Source organism: Lepidochelys olivacea, assembly GCF_965140295.1.
Source record: "Lepidochelys olivacea isolate rLepOli2 genome assembly, chromosome: 5".
Classification (NCBI taxonomy): Eukaryota; Metazoa; Chordata; order Testudines; family Cheloniidae; genus Lepidochelys; species Lepidochelys olivacea.
In genome coordinates, this window is record NC_140415.1 from 82,791,053 (window position 1) to 82,806,960 (window position 15,908).

Here is a 15,908-nt window from a genome sequence, read left to right on the forward strand (position 1 = left end):
TCAATTAATTTCCAGCAAAAGATCACTCTCAAGTAATTTTTTCCATAAAACCAAATAACTAATCAAGAATATTGTTTGGAGGTAGTTAAGAATACACACCCTTGTTGTGCAACATTTCTTCAGCTATTGAACACTCAGAACAGATATCAGACCCCAAGGTACATTTGGCTTCTGTGAAGTCCGAACCTGTTTTTTTTATTTGGAGCCTAATGATATGGTGGTGTTTCTTTTTTTTTTTAACATCTCTATAGCTTTCAGGATAAATTCTTGCATCTCTGTAGTTTTCTCTTATAGAAAAGATGTCTTTCCTCACAAAACTAGATTACTCTGTTTTCCCTTAAGGCATAATAGTCACCTTTGACATCAGAAACAGTAGGTAAAACAACAAAGGTTATGATGAGAAATCAGTCTCAGATATGGAGGTGTTTATCTGTTGATTTTGCAGCTTACCCTGATTTTAGATATTTGTTTTACTATATTACTTGGCTCTTCATTTAATCATTCCTCAGCTGACAGGGATTGGGGTGGGAAGTATTGGGTTTCCATGGAGAGCTGTGTAGTGGGGGGCAAAAAGGGAGTTTGGAATCAAGTTACACAAAACAGACAGACAGAAATGGTAAATCTTTAGAGTGCCCTGAATTTGAAGCAAAGGCCTTTTAGGTGTTTGTCAGGGCAGGGGGAGAGAAGGGACCCCTTTTAAAAAGGTGTTTAGTGTATGTGTAGTGTAATCGAGTGTGTTTGTGCATGTTACTTTGTAAGTATAGGATGTGGTGTGAGTTTTTCTGTGTGTGTGTGTGTTCACATAGGGGTTGTGTGTATAGGACATGATGTGTATTACTCTGTGTGTATAGTGTGCTTGTGTTGTCCTAGACAGGGTATAATTTGTGTTTGTTTACAATGTGGGGTGTGTGTTTGTGTGTGTATAAAATGTATAGTGAGGGTGTTCTGGGGTGTGTCGATATATAGACTACGTGTGTCTTGTGTTAGAAGGTTGTGTGACTAGACTAGGATGTGTGGGTATAGGAGGAGTATGCACGGTCCTGTGTGGGTGTGTGACGGGCAGCAGGGAGAAGGGGGGCTGGGCTGAGGCACAGGCTGTGTGTGGAAGCCCTGGAGAATCCCGTGACTAATTGCATTATCTTCCCGCTCCTTGCCTTAACACTGAAACGCAACTCAAAGGCGTTTGGAAAATCGCTTGGATTGCAGCATTGTGCCCAGGCTCAGCAGCAGCTCCCCCCCCCGGAGCAGCAGCAGCGGGAGGCCGGGGTTATACCTGCCTGCTGTACCTCTGGCTTGGGGGCATGCAAATAGCGCTGGCCGGAGCAACCAATCGGGAGCAAGCTGCAGGAGTTTGGGGGATCCCCCCCTTCCACTTAATCCGCCGCCCCCCCACCAGGGAGAGCTCGCAGCCGCCTGGTCGCAGAGCGCGGTGACCAGAGCCGGGGCACACGCTGCCTCCTCTTCTCCGGGTGCTGCCTTTACGGCTCTCGCCTTCTCGCCGCTTGTCCACCGCTATCCCCCCTTACAGCTGTGCAGGGTGACACGCTCTGCGCACGGATAACTCTCTTCCTCCTTCTCTGCTTCTGCGTGTGCTGCTGCCTCTCCTTTCTAGGGCACACTCGCGACTCTCCAACTGGCCTCTGCTTCTCTGCGGGCTTTGAGGTGGTTTCACTCTGCCGGACTCCGGCTCTCCCTTCTCCTCCGGCTGCCTCCTGTAAATCAGACAATAGACTTATCAGATAATCCACCAGGGAGCTGCTGCAAATTTTAATACCGCTCCACTTCTCCCCCCTCCCTTCTTCCCTGCCTCCCACAAAGTCGGACATAAACCCTGTGAAGAGGCAGCAACTTGCAACCCACAACCATACAAAGAACTGGGGCAGTTCAGGGCACAACCCATTCAGGACAGGCAGCAGCAACAGAAGCTAATAAACAGGAATAAATAAAGAGGGTGAATAGGCTGCTCCCTCGGTGTGTTTGGGACAGTGAAGTGGATGGAGAAGAAAACGGGGATGCGACTGAGCCACATTTGCTGCGTTTTTTATCAGCTGTGTTTCCTATCAAATGGGATCATTTCAGGTAAAATTATCCCTTTCTTTGGCGCTCATTTCTGTACTTTCCATAGCATGGGATTAATAGAAGGGGAAAATCAGTGGTCCAGCATGTTACTGTTGCTTTCTTTTCTTATTTGTAGCCAACCTGTACATGTTACTTTGCAACTAATCAGTATTGTATGCAGGATCTGGTAACATATATATCAATAACATATGTATAGATGATCATATGGCACAGAGTGATTTCCCACGTATACAATGGTTATAGTATTTGTGTGTGTATTACATAGTATTCATAATATTTATCTGTGTGTATACTCGTATTCATAATATGTGTATATACCCATTATGAGTAGAACATTATTCATAGTGTATCTATCTACAATTTATGAATAATTATATATAAATATGTAATATAAAATATCCACACATAGAGAGATTCATAGAATCATAGACATGTAGGGCTGGAAGGGACCTCAAGAAGTTATCTAGTCCATCCCCCTGCGGTGAGGCAAGGTTAAGTATATCTTAAGAAATCTTAAGCATTTCTCAAATGTGGCCACTGTGGCCGCATGCGGCCACCAGTGGCTTTTTCTTGCAGCTACATCCCCCTGAAGAGTGATGGAGAGGGGGTGAGGGAGGGGCAAAGCAGTGGTCAGTCCCTGAGGGCCACCAGTAGGGATTGGACCCTGACCCCCTCTGGAGCCACACATGCTGGAAGAGGAGGAGCTAGTGAGTTCCCCACCTTCCTGGGGATGTAGGGTTGGGGCTCCAGCCCTGGGGTGGCAGGCAGCAGGCTCTGGTCACAGGGCTCCAATGCCTGTCTGCAGAGCTCAGCCCCCATTGCCCCTGGTCCCCCGCTGCCTCCGCTGGCCCATCATGCATTCCCCCCACCCCGTCCCCTACTTCCCCCCTACCGATCTCCCCATCCAAGGCTTAATTTGTCCCCTGGCTTGCCAGGACTGAGTAAGTCTGCTGCTGCTGTGAAAAGTGATATTTGTATGTTTGTTAATATCACTTTTCACAGCAGCAGACTTACTAGCTTGCAAGTCTTTTTAAAAAAGCAACCAAAAAAAGGAAAAGAAGCAACAGCAAAAAAGACAAGAACCTGCAGCGCACGTTATTTGTGTTTCTATTCTGTTTAGGTCCTATAAAAAAGAGAGACAACTGTACATTATTTTTATTATTGAGTCTGCAAAAAGAGTCAATAAATTATAATGATTTGGATATGTGCATATATATTTGTTTTTCATAAAGTTAATTAAGTATTTCAAGAAATACTGTCAGTGCAGCCACCAGCAAGAGGTGGTGGTTGCATGTCGAGGCCAACAAAAAATTTGTTGTGAGAACCCCTGACTAGAATGTATATGTGTACACACATAACATACCCACAGATTCAGCTGAATATGTTGTTGTGTTGAGTATTTCATGCATTGTGATAATTTATATATCATATACACATATCACTAATAATAAAATCATTAATCATAAAATAATAAATCATTAATATTCTTTGATAATGATGGAGGTTTTATTGTTGCATGGATGTGTGCATGCACATGTGTGGTAAGCATATGCATTTGGCTGTGGTGTGTTGTAATGATATATAGAATCACAGTCAGTCTTAAACAGAGCTCATCAAATACATGTCAAAATGTTCATGACATTTTTCTCCCATTTGTTTCATTGAAATAGCAAATTTGTTGACCAGTTCTATGTTGGCTGAAAAACAGGATAAAATTTTCATGGAACTTTTGACACTTATTTCTAAATGCCATTTTTTTTTGTGTCCAGCTCTAGTTTTATATAGGAGGTGTTTATTAAAGAGAGCAACTACAGACACAAACAATAGTTTCCACACAGTTCGGGTTCCAGCTTATCTCCAGTGTTTACCAGGGACCACAGTTCCTGTCTAGAACTCGTAAACAGCACAGAGACATCTAGTGGCTGACTAATATACTGCAAGTAAACATATTGTGGGGGAGGTACATTGGGGTGAGGGGGAATGGGACAAGGGAGTGCTTTGTGTGATGCATTTGTTGGTTAGGAGCACTGGGTGTAGTCAGGGGATATTGGCATATATGTGTGTTCACTGGCATGAGTGGTATGCTGTGGCATGTGCAGCACTGTTTTGTGGCATATGCTGTTATTTGTCTGGCTTTCCTGCAGGTCTGCATGCATCAGGAGACTCTGAGGAGTGGGAGATCATCTTCCCAGCACTGTGGAGCAGAGGCCAGCAGGAGCCTGCTGGAGGCAGTGGTGGTGGAGGCAGCTGCAGTACTGATCCCAGCTGTGGAAACAGCAGCAGTAGCAGCACCAGTGCTCCTGCTACACCTAGCCAGGTGGCAGGCAGCTCCCGCGAGGTCCGCTCGGTCTCCTCCCCAGTAGACAGACAACCACAGCCAGCTGGGGAGGTAGCAGAGGAGGAGGATGCGGAGGATGAATACGAGTCTCAGGAATTCTATCATTGGTCTCCCCATCCTCAGGGATCTGGCGCTGCTTCTCAGTTACCGCCGCCACCTTCCCCACCACCGCCACCACCGTCAGAGGATGGGGATGAGGTGTTGCTGAGGATCCCGGCCTTTGCCCGGGAGCTCTACCTGTTGCTCAAGAGGGACAGCCGCTTCTTGGCACCTGGCTTTGCAGTGGAGGAGCGGCTCAGGGGTGAGGGGAAAAGCCCCGCAGGTGCTGTCCATTCTCAGCCTGAGAGAGCCTGTTACTACAGTGGCACTGTGCTTCGTTACCCAGGCTCCTTCGCTTCTTTCAGTACCTGCGTTGGATTGGTAAGGCAGGCCCTGCATGCAGGCAGTAACAGCCACATTCCCATTCCAGTCCCATCACTGTCTCATCCTCCTTCCTATTCCCATCCTACTCCTACAGCCTTCTCTCACATTCCATCCCTAACCTGCTGAATTCCACTCTATTCGTCACCTCATCCCTAATCCCAGTCCCCTCCACACATTCCATCCAGTCCTATCCATATCTTTGTCCTGATCATCCCATCTCTGTGTCTGTTCTACTTCCCAATCCCATTCCCCCTGTTTCCTAATCTTATTCATCTCCTTATACTCTTCTTTCTCCATCTCCTGCTCATCCCTCTCCTTAATCCTAGCCTGTTCCTTAATCTATTTCCAAACTTATCCCCATCCTCCATGCTCGCCCATCCTCCTTCCTCCAGTGGCATCCATAAACCTACTTTTCAACCTTATCTCATCCCTGGCCTCCTCTTCCCTATCTTGTTCTTCCCCATCTCTAATCCCATCCTCTTCTACATCCTTATATTTATACTGATACTCCATATCTTGTATCCTCATTCCTCTTTGTCTTTTCCTTGTCCCATTCGCCTTCTTATGCCCCTCTGTCCTCATCCCCATACCTGGCATTACTAGGAATGCACCCTCTTCTTTCCTTATTTCTGTCCATAAAAATACATAATGAATATGTGTGCAGTAGAAATGTTAACACAATCAAACCATTGTGGTGAGTTTCATTTTAGAGACATTGGACCTGATTCTCCTCTCAGTGACATTGTTTTTATATGATGTGAATTTAGTGACCTCCTAATTTACACCAATGTGAGATCAGAACCAGGCCCATTGACAACAGCAGTGGTGCTTCCGATGAACTGGAATCCCAGGATACCTAAGGGAGGGTGGAGGGACTTCAGGCAGCTGGGATGATGTAAAACCCTGGCCAGATTTAAAACAAAAGCAATTATTATTCTCATTATAGGGCCTTTATAGAGCATCATAAATGTACACGCCTGCATCACTTTACAAAATGTGGAATAAAAACAGAGATGCTGATGAAGTGAGTTAGCAATATCGAAACTGCCTGTTTTTGTGGCTTGATGGCTGTCAATCCATGCAACTATAGCACAGCTATACAAAACTCATTGGATTCATTCCAAAGTTACCTATCAAACCAGATCCACGATAGACTCTCTGAGGTTTGCCAACTTTTCATGCACAATTAGCAGTTTTTGCATTGTCATGTTGTGAAACCATGTGAAATGTAGAGAATATGACTGCATTTTACTTTGCTTGTTTGGATTTGTTCAAACACAAAACTCAAACTGAAACTGATGGGGGAATTTATTTGGATTGATACCAAATAAAATAGTTGCATGCACTTCTGCAGAGTAAAACTGCCAAGTTTCACACAGTTCTAAGTGGTTGGAATCTAATTAATGATATTTTGTCAGATTTTCCGAAGTACAGTAGCGGAATTAATTGGGGAGGAACATTCTCAAAGTCAATTGATGGTGATCTGAAAGCCATCAGTAGGCTTTTAATACTCTGAAAATGCTTTTGATTTAGGAGCAATAGTATTCATACTAACTGGACTTTTCACAGGTGTTTCAGTTTATCGTTGAATGTATGCATAGACTAAGCATGCAAGCACTTAGATCATGTGCTTGTTCAGATAAATGCTGCTGAATTGTCAATCCTTTTTCTAGGGTCTTGTCTACACTACCACATGGGGTCGATCTAAAATATGCAACTTCAGCTATGTGAATAGTGTAGCTGAAGTCAATGCATTGGCGGGGCCTCATGGAAGGGGTGGAGTGGGGGTCGGGCCATGGTTAGAGGGGGGTCGAGCACCCATGGGAAAGAGGGGAAGTCGGCGCCTATGAGTCGACGTACTTAGATCTACTTACTGCCATGTCTTCACTGTGGTAAGTCGACAGCGGACTCTCTCCAATCGACTCCGCTTGCGCTTCTCATTCTGGTGGAGTACCAGAGTTAACGGGAGAGCGCTCAGGGTTGATTTATCACGTCTATACTAGACGCAATAAATTGACCCCCACTGCATCGATCGCTGCCCGCCGATCTAGTGGGTAGTGTAGAAAGCCCTAGGTCTTCAGTAAACAGTATGTGATCTTGAAAACTTTATTCATGTGAGTAATCCTTACCTAAGTAGCTCCATGGTTTGCAATGAGACTACTCAGGTAAGCAAGGCTTCCTCCTGTAAGTGTTGCTAAATCAGGCTCATTGTTAAAATTTGCACAACATGGTAATAACAAGTTGGCTTAAAAATGCAGTTCTCTGTTCAGTCACCATTTGTCCCCTATTACACATGTGAATCATTGTTCGTTTTCCAAGAATCCTTTCATTTGCATAATACAGCATAAGGATTGCTATTTCCCTCCTATGCCTTCATGCTTTCCTCACCAAAAATAGTCAAGATATTTTAAACTTCACTTTCTGTTTTAACATGTAAATTACAGTGAAATTTGACTCTACAAGTATTTCATTATAAAGCTATTTCAGTTATAATGCATTCTGTATTTTCCTTCTGGTTTGGTAAAAACTAATTTTAGAGACAATGTAACTTGAAGTTCCTTCCTTTTTAGTATGTGTATATATATTCTTCCCACAAAACCCTTGTGAACTTTGAGTGAAAGTTGCTAGAATGCATATCCTACTAATACAAATCATAAAAAGCAAGGCGATGAGTAGTTAAGTCACTTAACACCCCATCTACACACCACTTACCAATTTCCTTTCTCAGCCTCTGCTCCCTCCCTCTGGTACTGAAGCTTCCTTCCACCGTCCCCTCTGCTCCCGTGGTAGTTTCTCTTTCTAGTGAATCTCCAGTGTCTCAGCAGAGGACAGCCATAGTTTGACAGGCCTGAGTAGGTCTTTGGTATTACAGTTGAGAAGGATTAATACCTCCAAAGGAGGTTATGGGGTGAGGCATGAATGAGGGACTGGATGCAAGAGAGGAGCATAAGCGTAAGGGGGAGCAGTTGCAGCTGGGCTGGATGGCCTTTCCCATACTCCCCCTGAAAAATCAGTGTCAGTCTCTTGAAGGGTTGGGGGGGGAGACATGAATAGGGAGAATTAGATAGGAGTGCATGGGGGTGTGGAGATGGGAGAGGGGACTAGATGAACACCTTGGATCTCAATACACATTAATAGTTCTGCCTCACACCCTGGCAGTGGCTTCCCAGGTGCTGCTTCCAGGTACACCAAGAGTTATTATTTACATATTCATAGATGTTAAGGCCAGAAAGGGGCCATTATTATCAGGGAGAGTAGGCTGATCTCCTACATACCACAGGCTATAGGATTTCACCCAGTGAGGTTTCCTGCATCAAACCCATAACATCTGGTTGAACTAGAGCATCTTTTTTAGGAAGACATCCAATCTTGATTTAAAGAGTTTAAGTGATGAAAAATCCACCAAAACCCTTGGTAAATTGTTCTAATGATAAATACCTTCACCATTAAAAATGTTGCTTTATTTCCATTCTAAATTTGTCCATCTTCAACTTCCATCTAGTCTTTTCCCTGCGAATGATTTTTAAGAAGAAAGCATAATGATAAGGACATTGAATATTATTGTGCATGAACAGGACACCACTAGAAACACTATCATTTGATGATGATTTCCCATTAACAATTACTTTTTCAGTTCTATCAATTAGCCAGTTTTTAATCCATTTAATATATGCTACATTTTGTATAGTGCTATTTTTTACTGGAACACTGTGTTATACTAAGTCAAAGCCTTTCAGAAGTTGAAATATATTATGTCAATCTTGTAATCTCATCAGAAAACGGTTTATTTGAGTTTATTTGACAAAACCTGTTTTTCATAAAACCATGTTGACTGGTAGTAATTATATTACTATAATCTTTTAATTATTTTCTGATTGCATTCAATGCAATGAATTTGCCCAGGATTGAAATTTAGCTAATTGGTCTATAGTTACCTGAGACATTCTTTTTTTACTCTTTCAAAAAAAAAAGAAAAAGAAAAAAAAGAAAAGTGATACATTAGCTTTTTTCCAGTCCTCTTTCTAAATTACCTATCTTTCTTACTTATGTGGCCCACTGCACCGTTTTATCTATCTTCCAGTAAATTAGAGTAACAAAACTAAATGTGTTACATAAACTCTCACTCTTTCTGCAGGAAAAAGTTGTAATGTTGGAGATATTTTTAAATAATTATTTGTGCATTTAAGTAGATCAGGTTGATTATGTGTATGTTTGTGATGGGCTAATGAGAAAAAGTTAAGTTGAAGAAATGGGTTTTGCATTTGGGCACTATGAGGTCTGGCACAGAGGTGCCTCCAGACATTTTTCACATGGTATGCACAAGTGAATCACTGTCACTTTAACTTAGCATGGTGCCACTCAGATTTGGCCTGGATCCCCTCCAGTGTGATGAAGGGTCACTGGGCCAAATTTCAGTGAGCGGTGTTGTGACCCAGTTTGGTAGGTTGAAATGCCACTTAGTTTTGGGGCCCTCTCAGAGGGTCTGGGGCAAACTGCCCCTTTTGCCCCCACCTCCAGGCAGACATGCCCCTGCCTGTGATATACTTTGTGCGTAATGTGAATAATGGCTGTGGGTGGTCTTGCATACCAGGTACAGTACTATGGAGAGCCCAGATATATGCACAAAGACGATGATGTGTGCAGACTGGATTCCCCTACACAACATTGCTCACCTTCACACCCTCCTTTTCTCTTCCTGGATTCAATGTCCATTCCTCCCCAGAGCCAAGATTGGCTCTTGTACTACCCCAGAACTGCTACCCCTATGCCTCCTGTTGGCCAGCCTGCTTCCTGGCTCCCAGGCATCTCTGTGCTGGGTGTGGTTGCTGAGTTAGGCAGGCCATGTTGGAGAATAGAATTAGATGATGGATATGATCATTTTTATCTGCTAATCTTGGTGAAATTTTAAGTTATCTTGAATAAGAGCAATAACACTTAATTCTTCACTCTTAATATGTTTAATTTTAAAATCCAAATGTAGCTTATGTCTGAAACGTTATCACTCTGTGTGTGTGTGTGTGTGTTTGTATAAGTCTGGCATTTTGGGCACTGTGATTCTTTAGCGAGGGAAACTCTGCAAAAGCTGGTAAATGTTATACTATGAAAAGTCATAGAATATTGAATTGCCCTTTGAAAAGTTATTGGTGCTAAATTTGGAGACTAACTTCTACACTGTAGTGTTGGGATTAATACCTACTCCCAATAGTGTTTGTGTGGCTTAATGCATACTTTATCTTGGGTTCAAGTTACTGAATAAGTGCAAAATATGAGTACTATTTACATTTAAATACCCCTTATTAACTATTACATCCTGACTACCACATTGTCTTTAGGTCCATCTCCATGATCCTTCATGAGGGAGAGTCATGGTGCATGTCATGGGAGTTAATGCTGATTGCTTCAAGAAACATTACTTCCTACAGCCCTTGGAAGAAGATGGCATGTTAATTAGTGTAGGTCTTTTTCCTACCTTTGGCCCTGATTATACTGTTTGTTTTTGTGTGTGATTTATTTTTTGGCAGGGGAAAGGAGGAGCATTCAAGGGACTGGGAAGTGTCTCATCTTTCCCTCTGCAGTGCTCCAGCTCCACTGCTGCTTGTCCATGTTTTTTTTTGCTCCCTACTGCACTGAGCAGCAGTTGTTTGGGAGGGGGGACAAGAGCCTTCCTGACGGCTCAATCTCAATTCTGAGCTTTCACTGTTTCAGTAAGTTTGAGGAATGTTGAGAGGACAGACATCTAGGGTTTCACTTCACTGTCCACAACCTGTTGGGATGTTGGAATGCTTTGTTAGTGTTGGCCTTTATTTTAGTCTGAGTTGTGTGTGCATGTGCATACAACAGGGCTGTCAGAGGGCCAGGTGGTCTAGTGGGTAGCACATCCAGTAGACAGCCTCGCCCTTCAGCAGGACAGCTTTTCAGTCCAATTCTTCACCCTTGTATTGACTTTGTTTCACTTTATGTTCTCAATGTCCTTGCCCTCTCCTTACCAGAAAGGTGAGTGGGGTGGGAATGTGGCACATGCACCTCCTGCAGCAGGGGCAATTGGTATGGGAGCCCAGCCCTCCCACTTCACTGGGCTCCAATCCAGGACCCTGTGAGAGCCAATCAGGGTCCGGCACCTTGGAGTGCCCTCGGAGTTACCCTCCTGGGTCACTTCCTACCATCTTTTGTGCCCCTCGGCTCCAAGTCCAGTATAAGATAGCAAAAGAAAAAAACAACTAAACCTTCAGCCCCAACCAGGCTGAACATGAAGACCTATTCCTTACACCCTCATTCAGGAGCCTTCAGCGTAGTTCTCCCTTCCTCCTCCCTACTGAGCTGAGGCACTCATAAGAACATAAGAATGGCCCTAGTGGGTCAGACCAAGGGTCCATCTAGCCCAGTATCTGGTTTTCTGACAGTGGCTAGTGTCAGGTGCCCCAGAGGGAATGAACAGAACAGGTAATCATCAAGTGATCCATCCCCTGTCACTCATTCCCAGCTTCTGGCAAACAAAGGCTAGGGACACCATTCTTGCCCATCCTGGCTAATAGGAGAGATCCTTTTTTAGCTCTTCACAGTCTGCCTGGGACTTAACTACCTTGAGTAATTTTGTATCATCTGTAAATTTTGCCACCTCACTGTTCAACCCTTTTTCCAGATCATTTATGAATATGTTGATTAGGACTGGGCCAGTACTGACCCCTGGGAGACATCAGAATTTACCTCTCTCCAGTCTGAAAACTGATCATTTATTCCTACCCTGTGTTTCCTATCTGTTAACCAGTTATCAATCCATAGGAGGACCTTCCCTCTTATCCCATGACAGCTTACTTTGCTTAAGAGCCTTTGGGGAGGGACCTTGTCAAAGGCTTTCTGAAATCTAAGTACACTATATTCACTGGATCCCGCTTGTCCACATGCTTGTTGACCCCCTCAAAGAATTCTAGTAGATTGGTGAGGCATGATTTCCCTTTATAAAAACCATGTTGACTCTTCACCAAGAAATTGTGTTCATCTATGTGACTGACAATTTTGTTCTTTACTATAGTTTCAACCAGTTTGCTCAGTACTGAAGTCAGGCCTGTAATTGCCGGGATCACCACTGGAGCCCCTTTTAAAAATTGGCGTCACATTAACTATTCTCCAGTCATTTGGTACAGAAGCTAATCTAAATGATGAGTTACAGACTATAGTAAGTAGTTCAGCAATTTCACATTTGAGTTCCTTCAGAATGCTTGTGTGAATACCATCTGGTCCTGATGACTATTACTGTTTATCAATTTGTTCCAAAACCTCCTTTAATGACACCTCAGTCTGGGACAGCTCTTCAGATCTGTCACCTAAAAAGAATGGCTCAGATTTGGGAATCTCCCTCAGATCCTCAGCCGTGAAGACCAATGCAAAGAATTCATTGAGTTTCTCCGCAATGGCCTTATCATCATTGAGTGCTCCTTTAGCACCTCGATCATCCAGTGGCCCCACTGGTTGTTTAGCAGGCTTCCTAACTTCCTACTTCTGACGTACTTAAAAAAATTTTGCTATTACTTTTTTGAGTTTTTGGCTAACTGTTCCTTGAGTTCTGTTTTTTGGCCTTCCTAATTGTATTTTTATATTTCATTAGCCAGTGTTTATGCTCCTTTCTATTTACCTCACTAGGATTTAACTTCCACTTTTTAAAGGATACCTTTTTGCCTCTCACTGCTGCTTTTACTTTGTTGTTTAGGCATGGTGGCTCTTTTTTGGTTCTCTTATTATGTTTTTTAATTTGGGGGTATACATTTAAGTTGAGCCTCTATTATGGTGTCTTTAAAAAGTTTCCACGTAGCTTGCAGAGATTTCGCTTTTGGTACTGTACCCTTTAATTTCCGTTTAACTAACCTCATTTTTGTGTAGTTCCCCTTTCTGAAATTAAATGCTACAATGTTGGGCCAGTGTGGTGTGTTTTCCTGCCACAGGGATATTCAATTTAATTATGTTATGGTCACTATTACCAAGCGGTCCAGCTATATTCACCTCTTGGACCAGATCCTGTGCTCCACTTAGGACTAATCAAGAATTTCCTCACCTTTGGTGGGTTCCAGGACAAGCTGCTCCAAGAAGCAGTCATTTAAGGTGTCAAGAAACTTTATCTCTGCATCCCGTCCTGAGGTGACATGTACCCAGTCAACATGGGGATAATTGAACCCCCCCATTATTATTATTATTGAGTTTTTTATTTTAATAGCCTCTCTACTCTTCCTGAGCATTTCACAATCACTGTCACCATCCTGGTCAGGTAGTCAGTAATATATCCCTACTGCTATATTCTTATTATTAGAGCATGGAATTTCTATCCATAGAGATTCTATGGTACAGTTTGATTCATTTATGATTTTTACTTCATTTGATTCTACACTTTCTTTCACATATAATGCCACTCCCGCACCAGCACGACCTGTTCTGTCCTTTCGATATATTTTGTACCCTGGTATTACTGTATCCCATTGATTATCCTCATTCCACAAATTTCTGTGATGCTTATTAGATCAATATCCTCATTTAATATGAGGCACTCTAGTTCACCCATTTTATTATTTAGACTTCCAGCATTGGTATATAAGCACTTAAAAAACTTGTCTCCTTTTAGCTGTCTGCCATTACACGATGTAATTGAATGGGACTCTTTTTCATTTGACTGTTACAGACCCTACCTGTATTTTATCATTTTCCATCCTCTTGTCCTCACTAGGACATAGAGATTCTCTATTAATAGATCCTCCCCTAAGGGATGTCTGAACCATGTGCTCCTCTGCACCTGACAGCTTTCCCCCAGCCCTTCATTTAAAAACTGCTCTATGACCTTTTTAATGTTAAGTGCCAGCAATCTGGTTCCATTTTGGTTTAGGTGGAGTTCATCCTTCCTGTATAGGCTCCCCCTTTCCCAAAAGTTTTCCCAGCTCCTAATAAATCTAACCCCCTTCTCCCTACACCATTGTCTCATCCACTCATTGGGACTCTGCAGTTCTGCCTGTCTAACTGGCCCTGCACATGGAACTGGGAGCATCTCAGAGAGTGCTACCATGGAGGTCCTGGACTTCAATCTCTTACCTAGCAGCTTAAATTTGGCCTGCAGGACCTCTCTCCTATCTTTCCCTATGTTATTGGTACCTACATGTACCACAACCACCAACTCCTCCCCAGCACATAAGTCTATCTAGATGTCTCGAGAGATCCGCAGCCTTTGCACCAGGCAGGCAAGTCACCATGCGGTTCTCTTGGTCATCATAAACCCAGCTATCTATGTTTCTAATGATCGAATTGCCCATTACTAATACCCGTCTCTTCCTAATAGCTGGAGTTCTCTCCCCTGGAGAGGTATCCTCAGTCTGAGAGGATACCACAACATCGTCTGGAATGGGGATCACAACTATGGGATTGTTTCCCTTTGCTCCCTTTTTAAGCTTCTTGTCCAGTTGGAGCATGCTCCCATGATTGGAGGGGCAGGGCTACGAGGGCCCAATATTGTTCTTTAATCCTTTCAGACCCATTGTGGTGTTTGGACATGCCATTACAGTGCATCATCCTCAAGTGCTTTGGTACATGTCCTATAAATGTTCATAAGCCATTGTCACACTATAAAGTGGACTTTTAACAGCTTGCTTTTTTCTTGCTGATTTAGCTTTTTTCATCTCTAACGTATACAATATCTACACAGTTTACATGATACTTTTGAAGTTGCTTAATTTATGGTTTCTAGAAATGAATAGCTAGAAAAGATACAGAATCATCATAGAAAGTACAAAAAAGGCCTTGAGTAAAATTTGTAAAAGTGCATATGTGACTTAGGAGCCTAAATCCTATTTTCAAAATTGATATAGGCACATAGGTATCTAAATTCTAATGACTTTCAAGCAGACTTAGATTTCTAGGTGCCTAAAGGCCAAGTTTTACAAAGATATTTAGATGCCTAAAGATGCAGATGGGCACCTAGTGGGATTTACTAAAGTACCTAAGCCAGTTAGGCACCTAACTCCAATTGAAAGTCACTCACATAGGCTCTTTTGTAAATTTTAAACCTTGACTCCAAGGGGAGTCAGATTGAGCCTTATGAGTGTTGAGGACAGTCCAGCCACCTAACTCACAATTATTAAAGATCCTCTTTACAACTTTTGAAATGTTCTCTGTCTTCTTTTCAGTGTCAGCATTTAAAATGTCACCTTGTCTCCCACTTTAAAACTCTCTTAAGCAACCAACACCTGCACTTTCTGTGAAGATCCAATATCACCTTACAAAGTAACTTCAAAAGTATGTAAACTGTGCAGATATAGTGTATATAGTACGTTGAAAAAATGCTAAATGTTGTCAATGGGAGTCTTTTAATGGGAATTGAATTAGACCCTTGCAGATCAAATTCAGACTGAAAGTGGCTAACTTCATTGAGCTGCATATCCTATTAAGAAAACGTGCCCTGAGGCATAGTTGTTAGCCAGAGTGAAAACCCAGAAGGAACTGAAAAATATCTGGGCTGTCCAGGGCCTGAAATAGTAGCAATGTCCTCTGTAGAACCTCAGAGTTCACCTAATCAACAGTGACAGCCATATACATTGTCTGACTGTTTACTTTCGAAAACTTGAGAAAATTCAGATTGCTTTGAAGTTTAAGCAGGGGTTTCTTTGAGTGTGTTGTGGGAAACAGCACTCATGTTAAGGGAGGATTACGCCAAAGAGTTTTCCATTTGTATACTTAAGGCTCAATTATTCATCTCTTAGCCTGAATAGTAGTTCCTCACATAAGCATCCTTATTGATGTCAATGGGACTACTCATATGAATGCTACACAGTTAATTGGTTGCAGAATCAGGCCCTTTATGAATTGTGCCTACTTGCTTCTGTTTAGACTCAGCATTTGAAATGGAACAATGAACTGAACATTCCTGAACACTTATAATGTTTTATTTTAATTGTTAATATAAATCAAGTTATAATAGGTGGTTTACTTACTACAGTTAAATCATGCATGCTTGAGAAGAGACTTGTATGGATTTAGTACAAAGAAACTGACTGATAGTTGTCTGCTGTTTAGCCCTGTCCGCTGCTATCACCAAAGT

The 15,908-nt window shown here is 42.6% G+C and overlaps 1 protein-coding gene across 2 annotated transcripts in view; it reads left to right on the plus strand.

The window, feature by feature from the left end:
* Window positions 1-1,161: 1,161 nt before the first annotated feature.
* The window catches only part of ADAMTS19 (ADAM metallopeptidase with thrombospondin type 1 motif 19), a 281,932-nt gene continuing 267,185 nt past the window's right edge, over window positions 1,162-15,908 (plus strand). The window contains exons 1-2 of one of the 2 annotated variants that reach the window (XM_084629273.1): window positions 1,162-2,079; window positions 4,224-4,837. In XM_084629273.1, the coding sequence (XP_084485399.1) occupies window positions 1,995-2,079; window positions 4,224-4,837 (699 nt within the window). In that variant the 5' untranslated portion in view covers window positions 1,162-1,994. The remainder of the gene's footprint in view (window positions 2,080-4,223; window positions 4,838-15,908) is intronic. The other variant, XM_084629274.1, reaches the window with a different exon arrangement.